This window comes from Crocodylus siamensis, chromosome 15 (assembly GCF_052110815.1).
Source record: "Crocodylus siamensis isolate JL-2025a chromosome 15, ASM5211081v1, whole genome shotgun sequence".
NCBI lineage: Eukaryota > Metazoa > Chordata > Crocodylia > Crocodylidae > Crocodylus > Crocodylus siamensis.
In genome coordinates, this window is record NC_143409.1 from 38,649,405 (window position 1) to 38,674,733 (window position 25,329).

The 25,329-nt window shown below is 43.1% G+C and overlaps 1 protein-coding gene across 4 annotated transcripts in view; it reads right to left on the minus strand.

Moving 5' to 3' along the window:
• MINDY2 (MINDY lysine 48 deubiquitinase 2) overlaps positions 1 to 25,329 on the minus strand; it is an 80,661-nt gene that overhangs the window by 29,596 nt on the left and 25,736 nt on the right. For all 4 annotated transcript variants that reach the window (XR_016439381.1, XM_090029301.1, XM_090029303.1 and 1 more), the window contains exons 4-6: positions 23,344 to 23,502; positions 19,954 to 20,056; positions 16,758 to 16,900 (exon numbers count right to left, since the gene is read on the minus strand). Coding sequence is in view for 3 of the 4 variants with exons in the window: in XM_090029301.1 (XP_089885427.1) it covers positions 16,758 to 16,900; positions 19,954 to 20,056; positions 23,344 to 23,502 (405 nt within the window). In the remaining variant the exon portion in view is untranslated. The remainder of the gene's footprint in view (positions 1 to 16,757; positions 16,901 to 19,953; positions 20,057 to 23,343; positions 23,503 to 25,329) is intronic.

The window sequence follows — 25,329 nt, forward strand, 5'->3', positions numbered from 1 at the left end:
GTTCATTGACATACATGTTAAAAATGATCAGTGCTAGCATACTACCCTGTGGGAGACCATTTCATCATTGTCTGCAGCAGCTTTGTTTCTTGCACGGTTCTACATAAAAACATCTAATCTCCAAAAGAGATTGGATAAGCTGCACTAGGTGGTAGTTGTGCATCATATTACAGACTTGGCAAGCAGGTTTTGGTGGCTGACTATGTTGCATGCTCCTGACAGATCTACAAATAGAGGACCTATTATCATCCCTTTCTCAAATCCATCTTGTATGTGCTGGGTGATGTTTAGTATTTGGCTAGTGCAGGACTTGCCTGGTCTAAATCTGGCTTGTTCTAGTATTAGATATTGTTCAATATGAGGTAAAAGGTGATTGAGAATGAAATGTTTATAAAGCTTACTGTCTCAGGGATGCAGGATCAGGCAAGGGGGATACCTCGTTCAGAGGCAGACCCCAAACTGAAGTAAAAGAAGAAAAAAAACATACCTGTTGCAGGGGCCCCGAGGAACGAGGAGGTACGCTGGGGAAAACCACCTGAGCAGTTTATCAGCTGCACCCATCTCCAGCTGGGGCCATGTGATGTCATGAAGAGGCGTCACCTTGTGAAGATAAAAAAATCAGCCCCAAAAGCACAGGAAGAGGGATGCTGAGGGCTGGAGGAGTGGCGGGGGACCGCTGGGCAGAGCACATCCAGTCGCTGCAGTCGGCAGCAGCAGCAGCTGCTGCAAGAAATCCCCAAGCTGGGGAAGACCAGCGGGGAATCGAAGGAGCTGGCAAGGAGGTCAGCAGCAGTGGCAGCAGCTGCGAAGGATCCCTGAGCCGGGGAAGACCGGCAGGGATCAAAGGAACCGGCAGGGAGGCTGGCAGCAGCAGCAGGAGATGCGAGGGATCCCCGTTTCAGAGAAGTCCAGCGGGGATCAAAGGAGCCAGCAGAGAGGCCGGCAGCGGCTAGTGAGAGCCGGCGTGGGAGGTCCTATCAGAGGCGATGGGTGCCGCAGGTCCAGGGTGGAGGCAGATCCTGGAGGGGAGGGGAGGAGAGAGACCCTGGCTGGGGTGCAGGCGTGGACCCCGACCCAGAGGACATGCTAGCCTAGGGGCATTAGGGGCTAAGGGGGCATGGGCCTCTCCCCGTGGTTGTTCATCTTCTTTTTTGTTCTTTGTCTCGTTTCCATTGTAGTCATGTTGTCAGTTTCTATTTTTGTCACGTTGGGTTGTTTCTGGGGTTTGGGGTTTTATGGTGGGTATCAGTTTTATGAGGGTATCGGTTGCGTTTTCCTTTTTCGGGCTGATCTATTTTAGTTCCCTGTTTAGAGCAGGTTAGCGGGGCCTTCCATTCCAGGCTTGGGTAGCAGGGACCCCATTCAAAGACGGGAAAGAAACCACGTGAGAACACGGTGAGGACCAAAGGCATCAGCCATAGAAAGCGCAGGGCACTGAAAGAGACAATCCTAAAGGCTATGTCACCGGACCCTCCAGGACTGGCCAGAGCCTGAGGCGCCCGTATGCAAGGAAGGACGCATAGGGACCGAGGAAGACATCAACAGGGGATAGCCGTAGAAGATCCTGAGGCTTGTCTCGAAGGATGGCGTATGGCCAGGGTGTAGGGGAGGTTCGAACCCCACGGACGTCCGCCGGGATGCGTGACAACTTTGGTGGCATCCTCAAAGGAGACCCCCTTCACTGAAGGGCCATCCAAAGTTATGGTAGGCAAGTTTGGGGGACACCCTGAAGGTAATCAAGGTATCCTCTGGGGTCTACACAAGGTTCCATGGTAAGCAAGGTCAGCTGCTCGGGCAAAGGCGGCGCGGGAGCGAACCATCGAGTGGAGACGGGCACACTTACAACGATGACACAGGACTGACAAGGCCTAAAGTTCTCTGGGCTAGATGCAACCTTCCCTGGTTTTAATGGAGCTATAACATGGGCTTGTTACCATGATCTAGATAATCTAAGGATTGATGAGCAATTGTTAAAAATGCAAAATACCCATAACTTGGTTGCGGGACCAGAGTGTTTTATCTGCTCCATGCATATGTTGTTGAGTCCAGCCGCTTTGCCGTTCTTTAAGTAACTTATTCAAGTGCAACTATGAAGACTGGAGAGACAATACCTGAGCTTGCTTTGGGACACTCAGGACTGTGAATGCTGGACTGGAGTCAGAGGAAGTACTTAACTCTGGAGGGGGCAGAGAATCTCTTGCAGGATGGGCTTTGGCCCACTAAATGCCTTCATTATAGAAGAGTGGCCTGCGTTGCTAATTTGGCAATAGTTCATTCTCTTTGAAATAGGTAAAGCCTCTTTCAGGAGATAAACTGGAAGGCAGCTCTATAAGGCAAGGCCACGAATAGCTGGTGGAAATCAAGGATCGAAAAGCTGGATGTCTTGGAGTCAGAAGAAACCAAGGCTTTTCCCTATCCCAGAAGCTAGAAAGCCACACTTGGACTGGCTTCAGAGGGTACTAAAAGATAAATCAGAAAAGGCTGAGGAGGTCTGGAGCAAGCATTCCTCCTAGACAGGGTGAGGGACAAGACAGGGGGAAAGTGTGACACTGGGTCTTGTATTATTAGTTATAAAGTCTCCTTCTTAAAGCCAACAAAAGTAGCCAGTAGAGACAAGGAACAGATGGCATTGTTTTTTCTTTTGTTTCATGCTTCCTTGCAAAGAAAGCTATTGCTGAATGTAGAGGTTAAAAAACCTCTCTAGTGGTCTTTGGGCAAAGATTATAACAGCATTTTATCCTTCAGGTTATAAAGCCTTGTTTCAGTGAAACAGTTCCCCGCCCCCCCATTAATTTACTATTTACGCATCAGAGCCATATATAAACACCCCATCAAAAATCAGACCCAATGTGCTACAAGCTGAACAAACATAGAAACAAATGGTCCTGCCCCAGAAGGTTTATGATGCAGCCAAACAAGGCAGAGTGAAAGGAAATGATGTTATCTTCATTCTGTAGATGGAGATTTAAGCACAGGCTGATTTCCCAAGTTCTCCAAATTAAATAAAAATGTATATCAGAGCCTTTGGGACTTGGGAGATCTGGGTTCAAATATCTAAACTTTACAGACATCTTCCCTATATCAGAGATGGATATTGATAGCCAGCAGACTAAACAGCACAGTCCTCTCTCAGCTGAGAATTCAGAAGCCAAAATGGATGCAACATTGCTTGCATGACGTCTTTGTGCACAGAGGCCAGACAAACAATTAAATTAAAAGTCACACTATTCCCCACATCTATCAGATGAGTTTAGTCCCATCTAGATAAATTTGTAGCCAATTTGCTCACATTATTCCTTCATTTTTGCCAGGAACTGATGTCCATCAACAGAACTGAGAAGCTACATGAAATACACATTTATGCTATGAAGGGTTTGAAATTCTTTTTTTCAAAGAAGTAATTGTCTAGAAAAATACTGATCACATTACAGAGCTCAACATTTTACAAACCCAATTTATGATATCATAACTTCACTTGGCCATGCTAAGTTTGGGAGCTTCATATATTTAGGAAGCATTTTCAAAGTATGGTAATATGAAGAGGTTTTGAATTCTATCATAGCTGCTTTAAATATATGCCAGGTATGTCATATGTAAGAGCTGTAAATGGTCTTGCATATGATGGACATAAAGAGTTTTGAACTACCTGAAGGTGAAGTCTTGAAACTATGAAAAATTCTTCAGTTATTTGCCGCTTGTTTCAACACAGATATAAAAATGGGGGAGCTTATTTTACAGCTGGGCAGTTTGCAATGATGGTAATTCCAGGAGAGATGAATTAGTGACCAGAATGCAAATAAAATACTCAATGGTGCAATTTATCACACAGATACCATTATGTGTGTTAACATTTACTTTTTCTTAGAATGTAGTGGTCACTGATGAAATCAAATTAAAAAATAGCTTCAGGATTTACAGCTCTTATGTATGACATCTCAAAATGATTTGGAAGATTTACCTCCAGAAGTGAGATAGTAATACAATCTCCAGGTAACTTCAGTTCTTAGGCCACACTAACTTTGGACTTACCACTGTACAGAAAAGTCTAGACTTGCTATATGTTTCAACTAGCAATATCTTCCTCAGTGAAGACAATGTAATGGAGCACATAATGCCTGACATTTGCAACTGGGAAAAGGAACTTCTGAAGAGACAAAAGAGATGGAAACTATTACAGTTTTTTACACTAGTTGCTGAAGCTAGCAAGATGCGCAGCATGAAAACGTGTGGTGCCATCCTAAGGGTTGTAAGCAGGAGGTAAAGTCCCTTTTACAGAGAAGGAATTTCATAGAGAAGTAAGACTGGCAGGGACCAAACTGACCTAGACACAGATCTGTGCTTATTTGCCACAACCTTAATAAAAGTAACTCTTTAAAAAGCACTATTACACTACTCCCTCCATTTTACTAGCATTCTAGCTATAATCTGACAGCATACACCCAGAAAATGGAGCTAAAACCATTTAGCAATAACAGGCAAAACTCAAGAGACAGATTCAGATCTAACCCCAAAAAAATCAAACTGTCAGGATGCAACATTTCTGTTTAACTCAGCCCCACAAACTATAGTAAGCTGAAGTAGCATGCAATTTATTGCTGGGTATTGTTCCCAGATGTAGAACAGGAATAAAACAAATAAGAAGAAATATTAAACTCAGTTGTCAAGGGTACTCAACCTTCAGCCCAAGGGCTAGATCTGGCCCGCAGCACCGTGTCATCCAGCCCACAGGAAACCTCATAGGTCCTGCAACTTTAGTAGCAGAGGAATGGTGGCACTGCTCCCTACTGCCAAATCTCTGGACCTATAGGTGTCATTGGGTCTAGCGCCTGATCCCAGCACGCAGGGCTGGCAAAGAACAGTACTGGGCCCCAGGGCCCAATCTGGTGTGGGAGATGGGACAGGGCAGTACCAGGCCCCCAGGACCCAGTCCTGGCAAACAGTGCGGGATTCCATGCTCTCCGAATCCAATCCCCGCACACAGGGGCAGTGGCAGGCCCCAGTACCCAATCCAGCCCCACACCACTAAGCTGGCCCATGGGGCCAAGAAGTTGAGCACTACTGTTGTAGTCCATCTGGCCATTTGATGTCTTAAATTATGCAGTAAAAATAATAATAATAATATTAGCACAATTAGAGAAATAGGTTACCAGAAGAATGCCTATCATGAACAAGATCTAATGTCCTAGAATGAAAATACATTTTTGTTGAGATTTATATTATGATTACTCAGCAGGTGCAACAGTCATAATCCTGAAGTTTTATACGACTCGTCAGAAAAATTACAGCAGCTTCATTAGATTCCAGGACCAGCAAGGAAAACTGACAATATACACCATGTGGTTCTTACTTTACTGAGGCTTTGCAAAGCTAAGGAGCAGTATTAGTCATTGTACTGAGTTGTCAAAAAAAGCGTAATAGGCCCAGTTCACACCAGAATCAGCTTGATCCACTGGTGCTCAGGAGTTGTAGGAAAGGCTTATGAGACATGAACTTTGTGCCACCCCCACTTTTGGGCTGATATAAATTACAACAACATGCCTAGAGTCTAAATAAACCAGATTCTAGCAGCCAGTGGTGCTCTGTCTGTACTTTTCAAAATCTGGCTCCATACTCTGAAAAGAATGTCTGTGGGATAGTAACAGATTACCATAGAAACAAGGTGACACTAGCATATCTCCCATGGGAATTTCTGACTGGACTCATTGGTTTTATGGCCTATTGGCACCATAATAAGCATATTTTATATAGCCCCCCCTTTACAGTCTTGTATTTCCTTGATTAAGGGTAATACTTTTCTGTACTTTGTCTGTTTAATGGAAGGCAAAGGCAACAAAGAATTGCACCTTTAGTGGTTGAAAAATATTACTGTATAATCAAACTCACCAAAACCAAGAGCTAAATTAACAGGACATGGGTTAAGGATAAAAAAAAAAAAAATGATCCCTCAAATGCAACAGGTATCACTTACATTATGTTACAGATTGCAGCTATCAGCTAACACCTAACTGCTACTGGCAACTGCCCAGTTTTATTTTTGTCTAACTTTTTTATGCAATAATGAAAAAAAACTCTTTTGATTACAAAATAGGTTATAGAACAAAATTTTAAAAATACAAACAAATGTCTACAAAGAATGCATCAAAATACTCAATTAAATGTTTATCTTAACAACCGATGATAGGTTTCTTTTCAAAGCTTGACTGATTACTTTAGTAATAGTTACCTGCATGTAACGGTGCACAACCTTTTATGTGAATGCTGCATAATAAGCTTTGCAAGTATACAAAAAAATGCTAAAATGCCTTGAGTATCATGTCTGCAATGCACAGAAATGAAAGTGACTTAAGAAATTTCAAATCTCAGAGCCATCTCTGCATTGTTGTGATTTGGCAATACGCTAACTCCAAGTACGATAGCAATACAAAAACGTTTTCGGCAAATAACATTTCCACTGTGAAGGCACTGATTGCAGCATCTCCAAATTAAAATTCTATTTAAAAAACTGGGACTCAACTACTTGTTTCTAACAAAAAACAGCATTACTCACTCCAAATTTACAGCACTCATTCTTTAAAAACTTAATGAATTGGCTGAGAATTTACAAGAAAAATCCATTAATTTGCTTGAATTAAATTTAATTAGAAACTTGCCCATCAGAAAATTAGCCTTGTGATATTTTCTTTGTCCCAAATTATCTTAATGGAATACTACAAACCCTTCTAGTTTTCTATTTAGCTAAAATTAGTTGAAACCTGTATTGTATTTGTAGAAATTGGGCTGCAATTAAGTTAAATTATGAACAACTAACCACACAAATTAGATTTATTGTTACTAACAGACTGAGAGCAAGAGCTTGGTTAAGCTAAGTGGTTCCACTGTGTAATAAATGGGTTAAATAATCTGCACCCTCCTTTTCTAGCTAATTTCGATGCAATGATTCTATTGATTGCAAGTCTTCAGTTGTGTGAGGGACAGAATACTTGTCAAGAGCTGCTATAGTAGTTGTCTGTTCTTGGTGTTAAAGGGAGGGTGAGAAAGAGACTCCCCTCTGCACCCTCATTTATAACAAAAATTATATTTTGTAGAAAGGCTGCTAGAAGTAGACAGAGCAAAATTTTATGCTTTCAGTGGGTGTCTATGCAACCAAGGAAAAGTTTATCAGAATTCCTAACTGATCCTGAGCTCTAACATTTCTGGAATATAAGAAGCTCCAAATTTACCATCAGCTTATGATTTTGAGTCCTTGGAGCAACAGAGGGAAATAAACCAAGCAGATGTGGTCTGACGTGTTATTCTGAAAGTTAGTGGAATGGTCCTTTTTCTCCTTTCATTTGTTTTATTTCATTGCATTTCACTTTTCTTTTTTTAGTCATGTCTGTGCAAGCGTGCTCTATTCTGAGCAAATTTATAAACAGGGTGGAACAGGAGTCCTTGAGTCAAACCTTCTAGAAGAGTAGGATGGATCCCTATGCTAGCTGCATGACAGGAATGAATGAATGACAAGCATTCCAAAGTAGCATACCAGACACTGCAGAATAAATTAATGCAATTTACTATTCTAAATTTCAGGAATGCTAATGTATTTTCATTGTCGTTTGTAATATAGTAAGCATAGAACTAAATTTGCCAATTAGTACAATAGTACATAATCCCTTTTCACAAATGCAAGAAAAGGTAGCTGATTTTTTTACCTTAAATATCATCATAAAAATTATTTTAAGGACTTTATGACCTGGAAAACAATAAAAGAATTTATGCGATGGGTAGAATAATAAATGTTACATTGCCATTCTGCTCTCCTCAATGGGATACATTCACTTACGCATCTCCAATCTGCTATTGATTATATTTTAACCAACAGTCCTCTGATGTCTTGTATAGTATTTAAACATTTTATTTCAAAGATGCAGAGTGAACATTCCAGTCACTTCCCAATTACAAACCTCATGTCTAAAAACAATGCTGACTGCAGCTCCGTTTTAGCTATTAAGATTTGGAGATGTATGCACATTATTACCCCTTCCCTTTTTAACTACTGTATTACTGGCTCACTTATAGTTAAAACTGGTAACATATTGCTATAGGCTGAATTTGCTAAATTAGAAAATGTAAAGCACTATTTGACAAAAAATGTAGTCTACATAGTAGATCTGGCACGACAACATTGCTTCAAGATCTTTGAGAACTGCGAAGAGACCTTTTTTAGGGATGAGATAGAATCAGGGACAATAGGCAAGTGATTTACATGTATGCCTTACATTTTTTTTCCACACCAGGTAACAAAATAAATTTAGATTGTTACTGTCAGATGTAGCTGATCGTTTTACTTTTAAAGACGTTCTATGGTAAAGAAAGGTGATAAAATAGCAACCAGAAGCTGTAGAATAAATTTCATCTAAACATCAAAAACACTCGAAGCCAAAGCACATTTTTATCTGTTCTGTGTCTTTTCATCAGTTGAAGACTGAGGTACACATGCAAATGAATGTTTCATATCCTATTCAACTGATTATTTAATCTAGGTTCTATCAAAGTTGATAAAAACATTACTCTCTTCAAATTTAGGAAAGGTTTTTGGGTACAAACCATCATTTTCATTACACAGAAAACAAACAGAATGGTTCATAATATACAGTTAAGGAAGTTATTTCAGTTAAAATTTTAAGAAGAATAACGAACTGGAAGAGCTTATCATTATCAAAAATCCTAAAAATGACTCCATTTAGTGTTGCTTATTTTTGCATAAATAAAATATTACAGAAAATGAAACTATTATATGAATATACATGTCCCCTAGTTCTAGGTGGTAGTAGATTTAAAACCAGAGAAAATTTTTATCACATAGGATGAAATTAACTCATACAACTCACTGCCACAAAAAGTTGTGGAGCCTAGTAGCTTAATCCAGTTCAAAAGGGGATTGGATAATGTCCTGAAGGAAAGGTCCATCAGTAGCTATTAAACATGGTAGATATGGACACAGCCTCAAAATCAGAGCTTCCTAAACCTGACTGCTGAAAGTTGCAATGGAAGAGGGGTAGGCCCATGCCCCATTTACCTTCCCCCTCAGCATCTGCACTCTACCACTGCATGAGGCAGGATACTGGGCTACATGGATTTATGGTCTGACACAGTAAATGGCATTTTTTATGTTCTTAACACACCGTACTTTATGAAAGTATGAAAAAAAAATCAATTTCAGATTTTAAAACATTTCTATGAAGAAAGCACCTGCTTTGCATGAAGATGAGAAACACATCTGATATGGGGGGAGGGGGGGGAAAAAATCAACAGTGTACCATATTTCATCTAACATGCATTAAAATTATGTGTATGAATAAACATATTTTTAGGTATTGTAGAAGGGGAAAGGGGAGCTGGTGCTGCTCAGGAGCATGCAGCATCTCTTACAACTTAACTCTTAGGCACGTACGATCCTCAAGTGAGCTAAATCATAGTATCATAGTACTTGGGGTCGGAAGGGACTTAAACAGATCATGAGGTCTGACCCCCAGCCCTGGGCAGGAACAGGTGTCGAGGTCATATCACCCCAGCCAAATATCTGTCCAGCCTCCTCTTGAAGACCCCCCTAAGTAGAAGAGATCACCACCTCACTTGGGAGTCCATTCCAGAGCCTGGCAGCCAGCCATCACTGTAAAGTAATGTTTCCTGATGAACCTTCTCTCTAACAATTTGTGGCCATTATTCCTAGTAACCCCAGTGGTGCCCAAAGGAACAGAGCCTCCCCCAATTCCCGCTGGTCCCCCCTGGTGAGTTTGTAAACGGCCACCAGATCCCCTCTCAGCCTTCTCTTGTGTAGACTGAATAGGTTCAGGCCCTTTAGCCCCTCCTCGTAGGGCCTGCCCTGCTGCCCCTGACCACGTGAGCAGACCTCCTTTGGACCCTCTCAAAGTTAGCCACAACCCTCCTGAAGTGCGGCGCCCAGAACTGGACGCAGTACTCCAGCTGTGGCCTGCTCAGCGTCGCATAGAGGGGGAGGATCACCTCCCTGGACCTGCTTGTGATGCATCTGTAGATGCATGACACGGAGTGGTTAGCCTTACTGACCGCTTCCTCGCATTGGAGGCTCGTGTTTATCCTGGAGTCAACAATATGACTCCAAGATCCCTTTCTGCCACTGTTGACAAGAAGGGTGTTCCCCAGCCTTTTAGGTGTGTGAATGAAACTGGGTTAAAGTTGGAACAGTTTTGCTACATTTGTGTATCTTCAGAATTTGCATTTAACAGCTTGTATTGATAAACATACAACTGTCATGTCTACACCATAAGATTTCTCCCCCCCTCTTTTTTGCCAGTCATATTCAATTAATCTGCATACATCTTACATTTTGTACACAGCATGTGTGTATACACCTGGCCACTGAATTAGTCATACTAAGAAACAAATTGCCAATTTGCACTTTTAATATTAAAGTATGCATATAGCTGTTTGAATTAGGTATAAATATGCACAATTAAGTTAAATTTCTTTTGTTGTCACATTTTCATTTCAAGGGACTGTTCAGGACACAACTGCTATCAGTAAGCATTTAGTCTTGTATTCACTAGATCTATTCCCAATTAAGAACATGAAATCCCAGAAACATAGGGCTGGAAGGGACCTCCAGAGATCAGCTAGTCCAACCCCTGCCTGAAACAGAATCATCTGCATCTAAACTATCCATATAAATCCATTGTTTAACTCAATGCTACTCACCCTTTTTGCCCCATGGGCTGTCCTTCAAAATTCACAAACAGAATTTAAGAAAAAATGTATAATAATTCTGAAGTCCCCAAAATGACCATATTTTTCTCACATACAACATGAGCCTCACCTCTCCGCGTGCCCCCCTCCCCCCCCCCAACTGGGATGCATGTACTAAGCAGGGAAGCTGGTTTTCTGCCTGGGATAGAAGCACCCTGCTTTGATTCCTGCTCCACACTGCAGCACACGAATGGCGCGTGCCCCCGGCAGCTGGGGGGGGCAAGGCTGCGCTGGCGGGAGCACAGCAGCGGTGAGCAGGGAGTTCCTGCAGGTGCCGCCAGCAGCGTTGGCCAGCGGGGATTGCTGACTGCCCGCAGATGCTGCTGGCCAACAGTGTGCACCCCCTACGTGTCCCCCCTGCTAGAGCAACTGTTGTATACTATTCAGGAAGCTGAGGGAGTCAGCTAACTGTGGTTTATTGTTTTTCACTCCAGAGGTATTAACAATCACGCGCTCTCTTTTTTAATGGTCCTATGTTACACTAAATAAGCTAACTTTTTGTAGAACGGTTTTGCTGTCTGCTAGCTGTTTCTGGTCTCTTCTTCTATTTCACGGCCTTGGGACTCCAGCCCTTTTTCAAAAGCACAGGTCCAGCCATAGCGTGACAGGACCCACCTCAGAGGGCTGTTGCGGCATCTTTGGCAGCTGAATTAATCCTGCCATGGCTTGATTTAACATTCGTATAGGTGGAAGTATAGTTTAGATTAGTATAGATGGAACATAAGTATAGACTTAGGGAAGCTGGATGAGGCCTTAGATGTCTCACTGCTCGTCATAGGTAGTTTCACTCTGGCCCGATTCTCCCCCTATCCCATGAACAGGGCATTTCTCTCAGAACAGCTTGGGTGCACCTGTCTTGGTGTCTCTACTCTGGGTTCTAGGCCCTGCCTCCGTATCCTGGGTCCTCGGCCCTTTCTCCTGTACTGACAGCCACACCTGAGTGCTTCAGGCCTCCAGACACTAACTAAACCCCACCGCCTTGTGAGCATCAACTGCGGCCCCCAGCCTGCCCCACAGAGTCATGCCAGTGCCACACATGTAGCTGCTCTTACCTCCTTTCAACACTGGCTTTAGTTCACTGGCCCCCTGGCCCCAACAGGGCTGCTCCCTCCTTTGAACCACTCACTGGGTTTAGGAACCGAGGACCCCGCTCAGCCTGCTGGGTGCTGCATCCCCAGGGACCTTTGCTCTAATTTGGTTTCGACCCCGCAGCCCACTGGGTCCACTGGCTTCAGCCCATGGAGTGTCCTTGCACTAATGCAGCCTCAGCCCCTCAGTTGTGGCCCACCAGGCTCTAAGTCCCTGCTCTCAACATTTGACTGCTTGGTCTCCACAGGCATCGACCCATCCTTGGCCTGCAGCCCTAACACCGAATGCCTTGCTGGCATCCCTCCATGGCCACCTCTGCCCCAGCCACTCCCAAACTTTGTGGTGCCAAAAAGCTAACCTGTCAGGGGTACGCAGAGGATCCTTCCCCATCCCAGCCTGCAGCCTGGAGTACATGATCTCCAAGGACCCTGGTTTTCTCTGTTTAAAAATCCCAAATTCTCTAGTAAAATTCCCCCAAATTCATTTTTTTCCTTGATGAAAATAAAGTGCGTGTGTGAGTGAGAGAGAGAGAGAGAAAGTTGGACACAAGGTTTTATTGATATATTTACAATTTTAAAGCAATTTGGGAGTCTATCAGTGCCTCAATCCTTATAATAAAGTAAGTTTTAAATACCTATACTGTATGTTTTGGTGTTTTTATCACAGAAAATTAGAGCTCCTCTGCCTCCTTCGCCAGGATGTGGGTCCAGCTGCAGCTGTCCCCCCATGCTGCTTTGTGGTGCTGAGCAGCTCTGATATAATGGTGCTCTGCCCCCCACTTCCAACCTACAGCCCCTTGGACCCTGCCAGTGCCCCTCACTCCCCGCTCACAGCCCCCTGGCCCTGCGGGGGCGTGGACACATGCAACGCATGAGGGGGGCAGGTGGCACAGGCAATGAAATAGGGGGGCACATGTCCCTCAAGATTTTTGCACCCACAGCAGGGCACGAGGCTGCAGCAGGGCTGGACTAGCACCTGGCAGGAGCCGCCTCCGCAGCCCAGCAGGCAGGACTTGCTGGGTTATGGATGGAGTGCCATGCCACAGGATGGAGCACCATGCAGCCATGGCTGCCAAGTTGAGGTGCCCCCACCTGGCAGCAGCAGGGACAATTCCATGTCACTGCCATGCCTCACCTTGGTGGCACAGCACTCCCTCTTGCACTGGGTCCTCCCCACTGGTCTGTGGAAGAGGCTCCTGTCTGGAGTTGGTTGAGCCCTGTACCCTGCTGTGGGTGCAGAAACCTCAGGGGGCACATGCTCCTCCTCCCCCCACCCCCCAGTCTCCTCTGCCGCATCTTTTTTTCCCCTCTGTCAAAGGAGAAAAATCCACATTTTCCACAGTGAATAGGAAACCCAGATTGCTGCTTAGCTCTCTGAAAGGTTTTTGCTCATTCAGCTCTCCAGGGAGTTGTTCTCTCAACAATCAGGACTACACTGTGTCTCCAGCTCTGAAGTCAAGCCTGTAGCTTTCCTAATTCCACTCCCCTCCAGGTACAGGACTCCTAGTTCAAGGAGTCAGTGTGGATGTTTCCCCAAAGATCAATCTAGGCCTGTGTCACTGCTGCTTGCCTCCATGAAAGTCCACAACTCTGTGGCCAGCTGTTCCTGATCAAGCAGTCTCTGCTTTAACTCTGCTACCTGGAGCAAGACCCAGCAGCAAAGGCCTCCAGCCTACTAATCAGCAACATTCTTATCTGTATTGCAGCTGCCTTTTACCTCATTGCCTGGAGCCCAGCTTTTGCAACTTCTCTGGATGCTTATCTTGCTGGGACCCTATGACCGCAGCTGACTTCCTGCCCTTTGGGCAGGGGGCTGGACTCGATGATCTCCCGAGGTCCCTTCCAGCCCTAATGTCTATGAAACCTGTGAAATCTCTCTAGCCAGATTACTGCGTGCAAGTGGTCCGCAGCATTTCTGTGGCTTCGGACCTGCTACTCTGTTTGCCTTCTCTGGTGCCTATTCCTCCCAGATGGCCCCAGACTATGGTCTCTTTACTCCCCTTAAGTAACAGGGGGTAGGGCCTCCCCCTTGCAACAGAAACCATACTAGGGTCTCAGCTTTAGTTAAGCAGAAAGGGATGGTGAATCACCTGAAAATTAGGCTCTGTCCCTGCTCTGTGCAGCCAAAACTCTGGGGAGGGGAAATCCTTCGTTCTGCCTTTCAAAAACCAGGTACATATAATATTCCAGCAAATGTTCTATGCAAGAAAATACAGCGTTTCATCAATAAAGTAACTGTTATGAGAGATTAATTTGCTAGTTCATGAGGGAGTAAAATATTAAAACAGAAAAAACACCTTATTCCTAACTGTCTTTTTAGTTTGCAAGAAGTCAGACTGAAGAATAATTATTTTATAAGGGAAAAAGCTGATGATGTAAAATAAACAGAATTTCTCCAAAAAAAAAAATCACAGTAATGACTGGGAAGTCTTTTTTGAATTACTAAACTGCAACTGTTGCTACTTGCAGCATTCCAAATAAACTTAATTCAAAGCACACACTTTGTTACAAGAAAAGTCTGTGTCTATTGTCTTAATTTTTACAATAAAACACCACTGGTTCCATAACTTTTCCACAAAAAAAGGGCCCATCTGGCTAATTCAAGATGTTTCTCTCCCATTATGTCTAGGCATGCATGGTTTATTTAATTTTCTAAGCAAAAAGCCAAATGAGGGTACAGAGAGAATGTCAGCTCCCCGCTGAAACTCAGAACACTTTGCAGGAAGCATTCTGAGTTACAAGGATCTCTTGGAACAAACAGAAGTTCACTGTTGGTTCTATGGGGAAGGGAATCTAGCTGCTGGCTGCAACCTGCAGCCGGTTTCCCCTAGCAATGGCCCTGACAGGTCAGGTGAAGACATTTCAAAACAACAGAACCTCTTCTATAAACCTAAGTGTGTGCTGCCTGCCAGCCTCTAGCTGTTTTCAGAAGTGGGGGGGGAAGGAAGTAGAAAGAGCTCATTCTAGGGGTTCTCCAGCCAGCACTGGAGGCTAGGGTGGGTAAATTGGAGCCACCCCACCCTTGGGGGGGGGGGAGGAGGGCAGGGAAGGTACTCCAATACACCTGCCCCATCCTCCAGCCAGGGCTAAAAAAAACCCAGGCCAAACTCCCTTTCCCCCCCTCCCATTCTGAAAAGAGCTATAGGCTGGCAGGCAGTACACACAGAAGTTACAGAAGAGGCTCTGCTGTCTCATCCAATGAGGGTTCAGATTTTCACCCAATTTTTTAAGCTGTCTACAGCCATGCACTTGTGTTTGGTCATAGCTATAAACTGCATTCTGTGGTCAGATCAGGTACAAATTGTCATTTCTGTCTGTACCCAGGTTATCATAGTTTCACAGAAGCTAGGGTCAGGAGGGACCTCAACAGATCATCTAGCCTGACCCCCTGCCACAGGCAGGAATGAATGCTGGGTTCACAAGACCCCAGACAGGTGATAATCCAACCTCCTCTTGAATTTGCGCAAGGTAGGGGCGAGGACCACTTCCCTGGGGAGTTGGTTCCAGATTTTGGCCACCCAAACTGTAAAATATTGCCTTCTGATCGCTAACCTAAACCTATTCTCCCATCAGCTTATTATCATTGTTCCTCATCACCCCAGGTGGTGCTGGGGAGAAAAGGGCTCTACCTATTTGCTGTTGATCTCCCCTGATGAGTTTGTAGGCAGCCACCAGGTCCCCCCTCAGCCTCCTCTTGCTGAAGCTGAACAGGTTCAGGTCCCTCAGTCTCTCCTCATAGGGCCTGTCCTGCTGCCCTCTCACCAAGCAGGTGGCCCTCCTCTGAACCCTTCTCCAGGTTGACCACATCCTTTTTGAAGTGCGGAGCCCAGTACTGGACACAGTACTCCAACTGTGGCCTGACCAAAGTCACATAGAGGGGGAGTATCACCTCTCTGGACTGGCTTGCAATGCACCTTTGGATGCATGACAAGGTATAGCTGGCCTTGCTGGCTGCGGTCTGGCATTGGCGGCTCATGTTCATCTTGGAGTCAATAATGACTCCAAGATCCCATTCTGCCTCTGTGCTTTCAAGAGGGGCACTCTCCAGCCTGTAAGTATGCTGTGGATTCCTTCTCCCAAGGTGCAACACCCTGCATCTGTCTACACTGAACTCCGTCCTATTCTCATCTGCCCACTTTTGTAGTCTAAATCAATTTGCAGCCTCTCTCTCCCTTCAAGTGTGTCCACCTTGCCCCACATCTTAGTGTCATCAGCAAACCTGGACAGCGTGCTTTCCACCGCAACTTCCAACTTACCAGTTGTATTACAGAATTCATTTACTCCTTCATTAGCTGTGCTAATGAAATGAAATAAATCCAGTAAAACTGGTGTTCTTATAATAAAGTGTCTATACACAGCAATCTAGTTAAAAATCAATAGGAGTAATGATGCATAGGCAAACGTGAAAAGTAATGATTTTTCTAAACATCATGACAATGTTAAGATTAAATATTTAGAGATCTTTATGTTTTAAATGAAGTGGGTGCATCTACATAAGACGCTACATCACTGCAGTGACGAGCTATGGTGACATAGCATTGGTGGGCACAAACCGTGATGCTGATACTACTGCAAAGCAGTATGACCCATGTGGTGCCAAGACTGTGCAGTAACAGTGGTTAGTACTTGCTTTAGTACTAAATGACTGCGTAGTAACAACAGCGTGGTCTGGCACACATGCAGACGTACCCAGTAATCAGTAAACTGTGAAAAAAGTATTTGGTCTAGGCATAAAGTATACTTAAATCACAGCCACCTTTCATAGCAATAATTTGGAACTCTTACTTATTTCCTCATCATTTAAAATACAGAAAAAAAATAGTGGGACAAACTTTTTTTGCAAGTTCACTTTTCCTGTTTGACATCAAAGATGATAAAAAGTCAATGCAGCATTAATAATCATACCTTATATTTGGTCATGGTGCTAAAATGGTTGTTCCTGAAGAACACACAAAGTTCTCCTTCTTGAACTGCTGAAGTCAGCTCACATAATCCATGGTATGTCAACTGAGTGGCTGTGTTGTTCAGAAATTGCTCTGCTACAAATCCTATAAAAGCAACATACAATGTTAAATGTGCATCAATCATACACATTTTAGAAAAACATACATCTTGTATAACAAATTAGACTCATCAAAAGATCACTGCCAACTAGTAAAATAAATATTTATGGCCAACATGATAGATTTTGTTGTAAGAAAATATTTTTTCTTTCCTTCTAAATTTAAAAACATTTCAATGCTTTACTACAATCATACTCAAATTTTGGATTTTTAAGTCCTTGGGTGCATTGAAACCACAAATCAACTTTTAAATTTTTTTTCTAAGACATTTTAACTACTATTCTTGGAGGAAAGTGCACTGCCAAAGTAGGACTTCTCAGAATGTGTTGGTGTTTGTTGCATGGCTAAGATGCTAACAATTCATATGCAGAGCAGCCTACTTCCTTTAGAACAGAGCTTTGGTTATTACATGAAGCCTGACAAGATAAAAGCATATATACTTTTCTCTACCTTGCTGATGTATGAATACTGCTTAAAAGAGTTGGTGGTATTTATTTTTGTTTTAATCACGTATTTCAGTAATTCAGGCTATTTATTCTTTTTTTCCTGGAAGAATCTGCAGATGACTGGAGAACTAGTAGGATCATGATATTGCATATAATAAGGAATGAAAAAGGGGAAGAAGCTTGTAAGAGCAAAAGTCAAACTTAGGCACATAAGGAACTTCTTACAGTTATCTAGTTCAAGAGCTGGCAGCCTAAGACTTGCAGAGACACTGGATCTGTCCCACAGAACCAGAAGACTTTGCCTCTGCCTACACCTGTGCTGGGGCCACCTGTGCCCATGCTACTACTGCCACAGCTTTGCCCTAGATCAGCATTTCTCAACCTATGGGTCACAACAATATGTAAAAGGGTCACAAACACACTTTAAAAAGAGATTAACAAACTTTAAAAGTGGATTCTCTTTTAAAGGAGAAAAATGTGGGAAACTTCGGGTTCCTCTTGCAGGTTGGCAAAGTTCCAACCTGCAAGGGGCTGCCTGGTAAGGCGGTGCGAAATGGCACTGTTCTGTTTTGACTTGAGTTTTGAGGTTTCAATGGAACAGCATTTTGTTTCCAATTAAATTTCAATTTGAAACTGCTGTTCCATTTCGCTTTGACAAAAAAGTGACGCTGTTTCAACGTCTCGCCCATTCGCTAAAATGGGGAAGCTCGAGATAGCCTCTCTCATTTGGCAGGCAGATTGGGGCCTGCAACCCTGGGAGGGCTGTGGGGGCTGTGCCAGGCCTCCCAGGACTGTGGACCCCTGATCTGCCTGCCAGATGAGCAAGGGAAGCTGGGTGCTGCTGCCTGGGGAAGGGAACCGAGCCCAATCACTCAGTTCCTCTCCCCAGCGCTACCGTTGGCTGGGGAAAGGAACTCAGCTCAATGGTAGCGCTGGAAGGGGAACTGAGTCCGGGCTCAGTTCCCTTCCCCTGCGCTGTGATCGCCTTCCTGAAGCAGAAGCTGGGGAGAGCCAGGGCTGCGTTCCAGGCTGAGCCACATGGCGCTGCGGAGCCACTGGGAGCACAGCCCTGGTTCTCCCCTGTCTCCCACCACCTGGCTGCTTTGAAACTTGAAACGTTTCCAAACGTTTCGACTAGCCTTGTTTTGTCTCGAGGCTGTTTTGAAGCCCTTCACTTCGATTTGATTTTCCTGTTTTGAGCTTGAAATGAGTCGAAACAATGTCAAATTGAAACAGCTGGCAAAATTTTGCACAGCCCAACTGCCTGGGGCTGGAGGGAATGAGAGGAGTGTAATCAGGAATAGGGTGCCACATGCACGTGTCAGCCAGGCAGTGTGGAAAGCAGTTCCCACAGCTTAGTCTATGGGGCAGGGGGGAGGGCAAAGATGATGCACTGGGGGGTATGTGTTCCCCCCCACAAGATTTGTGTGCCCATAGCGGGCCTAGGGCTACAGCCTGGCTAGACTGGCATGGGCAGGAGCTGTCTCCACAGCCCAGCAGGCAGGACCCAGCACACGAAGGCAAAACAGAGTGGCAAGACTCATTGCTGCTGCTGTTGGGATCCCTCATGCCTGCTGCTGTTGGCTCTCCAGCTCAAATAATTGCCCACCCCTGGATTACAGCGTGTACCTGGTAGAGGATATCCAGGGTGTAGACCCCCAATGCAGAAAGGACTAGAACTGGCATTTTTTGCTTCCCAGCAAATTGCTCTAATCATCAGAGCATGTGCTAAGCATTCGTCCTATCACTCCGTAGCCCCCCCACAAATGCTGGGCCACAGTACCTTGCACATAATGTTTGTGGATGAAAACCTACAAAACAGAACTATGCAAGTTTCTGCACCACTAGGAGCATGGACCCAAGCTAGAATCTGGGATGCTCCCCCTTTCAGTCAGCATCCACATCTCATTGAACCACATGCCCTCTGGCTCATTCTCTGCTTCCTGGCCCTTCATATCTCCTTCTCCTGGTTGCCCAACAAGGGGAAGCTCTGGGCAATGCCTAGATGGATTATTTTAATGAACTGTATACTTCCAGTAAAATCTCTCTCTACTCATTCATTCATAGATACTATTTTTCATACCTCATCACCAGTAATATCAGATTCTCTTATGAAACCAAGTGCATAAAAGTCAAAAGATGGGGAAAATGACTGAAAGTTAAAAACCTCAAAAAACTGAAACAAAGAATGTACTAGCTGAAATGTTGAGACCTAACGTTCAAAAAAAAGCACAGTATTTCATTCTAATTACTAGTTAATTAGTTTTTTTAAAGAGTACATAGTTCCTATTTCTAACCTCAATGACACACAGCAGACATGAAATCTGAATGTTGCCTAACTGACCTCAGACCCAAGAAAATTTAGAGAAAGATTTTTTTCCAGATTTTTGAATTTGAGAAATGATAGAGTTAAGTTAGTATTCAAAAATTCCACCTCCAAACTGCAATCTCAGCAGAGATTTTTTAGGGAGCAGATTTACAGATGAGGTTTAATGGACATGAGTGTGTATGCGGTGTGCATGGAGTGTGTGAAAAGAATGTACTTAAACAGTGGAAAGGGAAAAAAGAAAACGGACAACAGTATTCACCTACCTTCACTAACCAGCTCACTGTTGTCTGACTGTTTACAAGAGATTATTTTCTCCACCAACTGATTGTAGCTACAGTTGCCAACTGCTTTCACTATGTCAGCAATCTGAGTAAGGACAAAAATAAATACAAAACCTAAATAATCCATTCATCTTTATGATGAACAGAAAACAGTTTCTCCCTGTGGACTTCTGGAAGTTTGCATAACAAGATAACATCATAAAAATAAAAGTATCTACATAACAATTTAGCTCAGAGAACCTACCATGCAAAGGTCAGCAGGTAACATTGGTTTAAATAAGCCGTAGTCTTTGTCACCCGAATTAGAGTAAGGCTACCTAGATTTGACAACAGAGCTCTAGTAGCATAGGCAAAACTAAAAGGCAGAACCCTTTTTTTCTGCTGGGAGAGTAACACCACCCATATAAGCAACAGAAAACACATTTACATTTTCCCATATATTCAGCTGGTTGCTGCCCCCCGCCCTCTTAACAACTGGTGCCTTCCCCAAAGTGTATTGTAGGCCCAGCTGGCACAGCTGCTATAGCAGAGCATCCAGAAGTCATATGGCTGCGTATTCACTCCAGCAACTTCCCTGTGGCAGCTGCTGTCTGCTGGCAGAAGGCTTTTAAAGTAGACAAGCCTTAAGTGAAGTAGTATACAGTGCCCTCAGTACACAGCAGAATTATGCCAATGGGAGACTACACAAAGACAATCTTTCCTTGTTCTTCTTTCTGCTTCTGACATTATCTTCTAGAGCTGTTGTTAAAGACAGTTACAAAAGAACCGCTCTGAAATACACTGTAATTGCACCCAGGTCATCTGCCAGAGTCCATAGACAATGAGGATTATAAATATTTTGCTTTTTAGAAGGGAAAAAAAAAAATCTTTAAAATTTCAATGCGTCTCGTATACCACATAAATACATACTCACTTAAGCCACTTTTCTTTCACAAAACTTTCTGCTGAATTATAAAAAAACAGTAATCAATTGACATGCATATCCCAATGAAAGCTAAAAAGATAGCTAGCTGCATCTGGTATTCTTTTAGCAAGTCTCAAAAGATTTAGCAAATAAAAAAATTCACTTTTTTTTTTTTTTTTTTTTTAAAGAAAGACTAACAACATTGTTACAATTAAAACATGCCTGCCACAGTTATATGTCTGAGCTTGTACGCAAGTCTTGAATTTAAGAAAATTCTGGCTCTTTAGGATCAGACAGTAAGTAATTTCCAGAACAGATTCCTCTAGTACAATATTCCCCCGTTACAGCTTCCTAGAGAACTGAAGCTTAGTAATCTTTATGATGGACACATCAACTGATTTTACCCTTCTGGAAGGTCATGGAAGCGGATGTTTGGGTAGCTGTGGTTCTAAAGTAAATACCACTTAACCTGTATCCAGGTTACAACTGCATTGGTCTAGAGGCAAAAGGAATCAGAACTTACGATAGAGATCTAATAAGTTATTACCAGCTAGATTTTTGCAAAAAGATTCTTTATTTGCAAGCATTCAGGCACAAACACCCTTCTTCAGACATAGGAGAAAAGACTGTAAAAGTTCTCATGGGTAGAAATGAAAGTTCATGTATCATAGGAGAGTTGAAGTCGTGGTAAAATCTTTCCAATCAGGAGATTTTTTACTGCACCTTCAACTCTCCTATGACATATGAACTTTTATTTCTACGCAGAAGAACTTTTACAATCTTTTCTCCTATGCTTGAAGAAGGGTGTCTGCGCCCGAAAGTTGCAATTAAGATTTTTTTTTCGCAAAAATCTAGTTGGTCTAATAAAAAGATATCACCTCTACCAGGAGTTCTGACAACTTAACCTTTAGTCTTCTTCCCATCCAGGATCTTTACTCCCCTTCGTAAAGCACATAGCACAACAGCCGTCCAGGTCAGACTAAAGCCACCAGGTGTTACCCTAATATTAAATAACTAGCAGTAATAAGAAAAGCTAAATTGCACTTTGAAGCAAGTGAAAAAACAGAAGTAATTTAAGAGCATCAAAACTACAGATGCTGTAGGTGATGCTCTTTGTAGACCAACAGAAGCTATGTAGAGTATATCTGAAGTTTGCAAAGATCTGGAGAGCATAAATAAGCCACTTAATGAAATGGCTACAGTACACAGTCAAAATGAAAAAAAAATTCTGGCTATGAAAAAAAAAAAATCACTTCACATTCTTGAAAAAAAATTGGAGTTGTAGGAAAAAAAAATCTTGATATTTGCAACCTTTTAATGACCATGCCTAAGAAAAAAATCCTAAAACAAAGTGAAAATGTTAGCCACTTCTCTAGGATAGTTTCTAGAAAACAAAATATACCACCTCTCTTCTTAGCTGGATGCCGACTCACGCAGCATAACAAACAACTTGTACTACTCCTGCAGATAAACCATTCATTTTCTGAGGCTAGTTATAATGCACTCTGTTCTGGAAATAGCAGCTATAAGTAGGGCATAACTTGAGTAAGGAGTGAAATAGCATTATATTCACCATCTTACTAGCATACAGTCTCTCATGGGAACCAAAGACTGAAGTGAATGATACCACACTACTAGAAATTCAATGCATCCTTCAGACTCTCAATGTGATTTTAAAATTTTTGAACAAGTAAAAAGCAGCAAATTCTAGACCTTTTGTAGATCTAGCACTCAGTCCTTGCAGCCTAGCATTTGCTCCTTACAATAGTCCTTTAAAATAAACACCCCTATTCATATTTTTGGCTGAGAAGTCAACAAAACTTGTCAATTGACATTCCAAACATCTAACTTAATTTTTAGCGTGGCTCCCAATAATTGCCTTAAATCAGCCCAGGTCACTTGAACTGCTCCTTCAGTCTGCATCTTCCCTCAGGCTGAAGGGTTCCTTCAGCAGCAAGCCCTCCTAAGAAAGTCTTGCAAACTATTTGTCCCCCTGTCTTGTGTGAGCTCTAGCTAGGGACAGCACGTACAAGATATGGGGTGCAGAAGGGCACGCATTTAGGAAAAAAGTTGTGACTGCTTCTCATTGATTTTTTTGTGTTTACAGCCTATGATACCCAGATAAGTTCCAAATACACTGCAACAAGGTGGGGAAGGAAAGAAGGCAGTCTTGTCTTCAGATCCTGGAGCACAACAAAACTTCTTGGGTTGGGCTGATCTGCTGCCAGAGGTCACAATTATGGGTTTACAATATAGATAGTTGATATCTCTGGACTATCACTGGAGAGACAACCATCAACTCCTCTCTGTGCAACTAAAAAGGCAACTAGTTTATAATTAAAATTGATCAGGTAACTGTGAAAACTGAAGTGCTGTATAGATCTTCAAAGCTTTTCATATTTCTTCAAGAAAATAAGTAATAGTTTAGAGAAGGAATGGATTACACATTATTTAAGCTATTTACTTACCTGAGGGTCCACTAACCATCCATGGTACAAGGGAATATCAAGAAGGTCAAACACTATACATTCAGGTGTGTATTCAAATACTCGTACACCAGTGAATTTCACATTAACATCCAGGCCCGTCTGCAGTTTATGTAAAATAGCCATTGCATCACTCATGTTCTGGCAACAGAAAAAAAATACAGGTGAGCCAAACAGACAGTGTTAGAGGACTACCTACATTTGATGGCTATTCTTTTAAGTTGAGCTTTCGAGAAAGCTGACACTTTGAGAAAAAACCTGCAAAAGGGCACAACAGTAGTTTTAGTGAATGTTTTCATCACTAAGTTTCAACAGATAACACTCAAGATAATGTTCAAACACAGTAAACTTCAATTGTAATTTCGCACAATGAGGAATTACCTGGAGCCAAAATGCTTTTGTTATTATTTGTACTATTGGAGACTGGAGGCACAAGTCAAGGACCAGGGCCTTTATTTTGTGTGGACCCATGGGAAGGAATCTCTAGAAAAACTCTACCAGGACTTTAGAAACTTCCTCCCTTCCATCAGGCTGAATCCTGAATACTCTACCAAGCAAATTAGTTTCTTAGACACAACCGTGAAGCTTCAAAAAGGCTACATCATTAGGACATACTGGAACCTAAATGACTGATACATCTACATCCACACAGCCGGCTTTCACCCTAAGCACACCCCTAGATCCAACTATCAACAAACAATAGGAATGCATATTTCAGAGATCCAGAACTGGGTTTCTGACACTTATAAAACAATCCCAAAAATAAAATCACTCAAATCAGCATAGCTAAACTCAGACCCTACTCTCACCTCCTAAAATAACAGTCCTGTGACAAGGACAACAGAATCCCTCTTAGATTTTAGATCATTATGACCTCCAACCCCTCCCAGGAAAGTGGCAATCAACTCAAGGTAACACTGGGGGACAAGCCTGTCCTGGCTTACAGGTAGCTCCCCAGCCTCAAATAACATCTCTCCAGCAACAGACCACAAGCTACCTGGGCCTTGCTATAGCCTCAGATGCCAGCAGTATTTCCTCATCATCAGATCACACCATCACTGGACCAAGCAACAGGAATTAGAATATCCATGGTTTATTCACTTGCTCCTCCATTAAAGCCATCACCTGCTGTCTAGTCAAATAGGGCAATGCTTATGGGAAAGAATGAACAGACATTGATCCAACATCAATTCCAGAAAGACACAGAAATGTGGCAATACACTTCAACCTGCCAGGATGTTTCATCACTACTACAGAGCAGTTGTCCTCAAACAAAAGAACTTTAAAACCAACTTGAACATGAAACTGCAGAACAAGAAACAATCTACAGATTGGACTGTGTTAATCATGGTTTCAAAAGGGAATGGATTCTTATCCTATTAGCTGGGCTAGCTGTTAACTCCAGTGGCCTTAAGTGGTTAAACGCCACATTTATCTCAATTGTTGCAATCAACAGACTCTTAGAAGTACCACCTTCCCCCCCCCCAATCCCTTTCCTTTCCATAGAAAACTCTTCCTTCCAGCTAGTCCTTTCATACCATAAGAAGCAGGTTGTTGCCTATGAAAGCTCTTGGCTCTCTGAACCAGTCAGTGATTCTCAACTGGGGTTAAACTACTCATGCTCTTCCTCTACAACAGGGCTCTCTAATCAGCCTAAAACAAGCAGGAAAAGCTGCCTCATGGCACGCAGCTCTTTCCAATCCATTCTGCCCAGTGTTCCTCCAGGAAACAGGCATGGATGGAACTTTCTGTCCACTTCCATTTCCAGGAGGATCAGTGGGGGTGCTGGACCAGAGAGCTCCAAAGCACCAGACAGCTCCTGCCATCTTTAGGCTGATCAGAGCCCTAATACAGGAGATGCACGTTCACATGGCACAATACTTCCTAGGCTGGCTGTTTCAGACAGGACAGTGTCAGCACAAGTTTACATCCCTTCCCAGCAGCAGACCCTGGCTGAGAAGTGCTCAG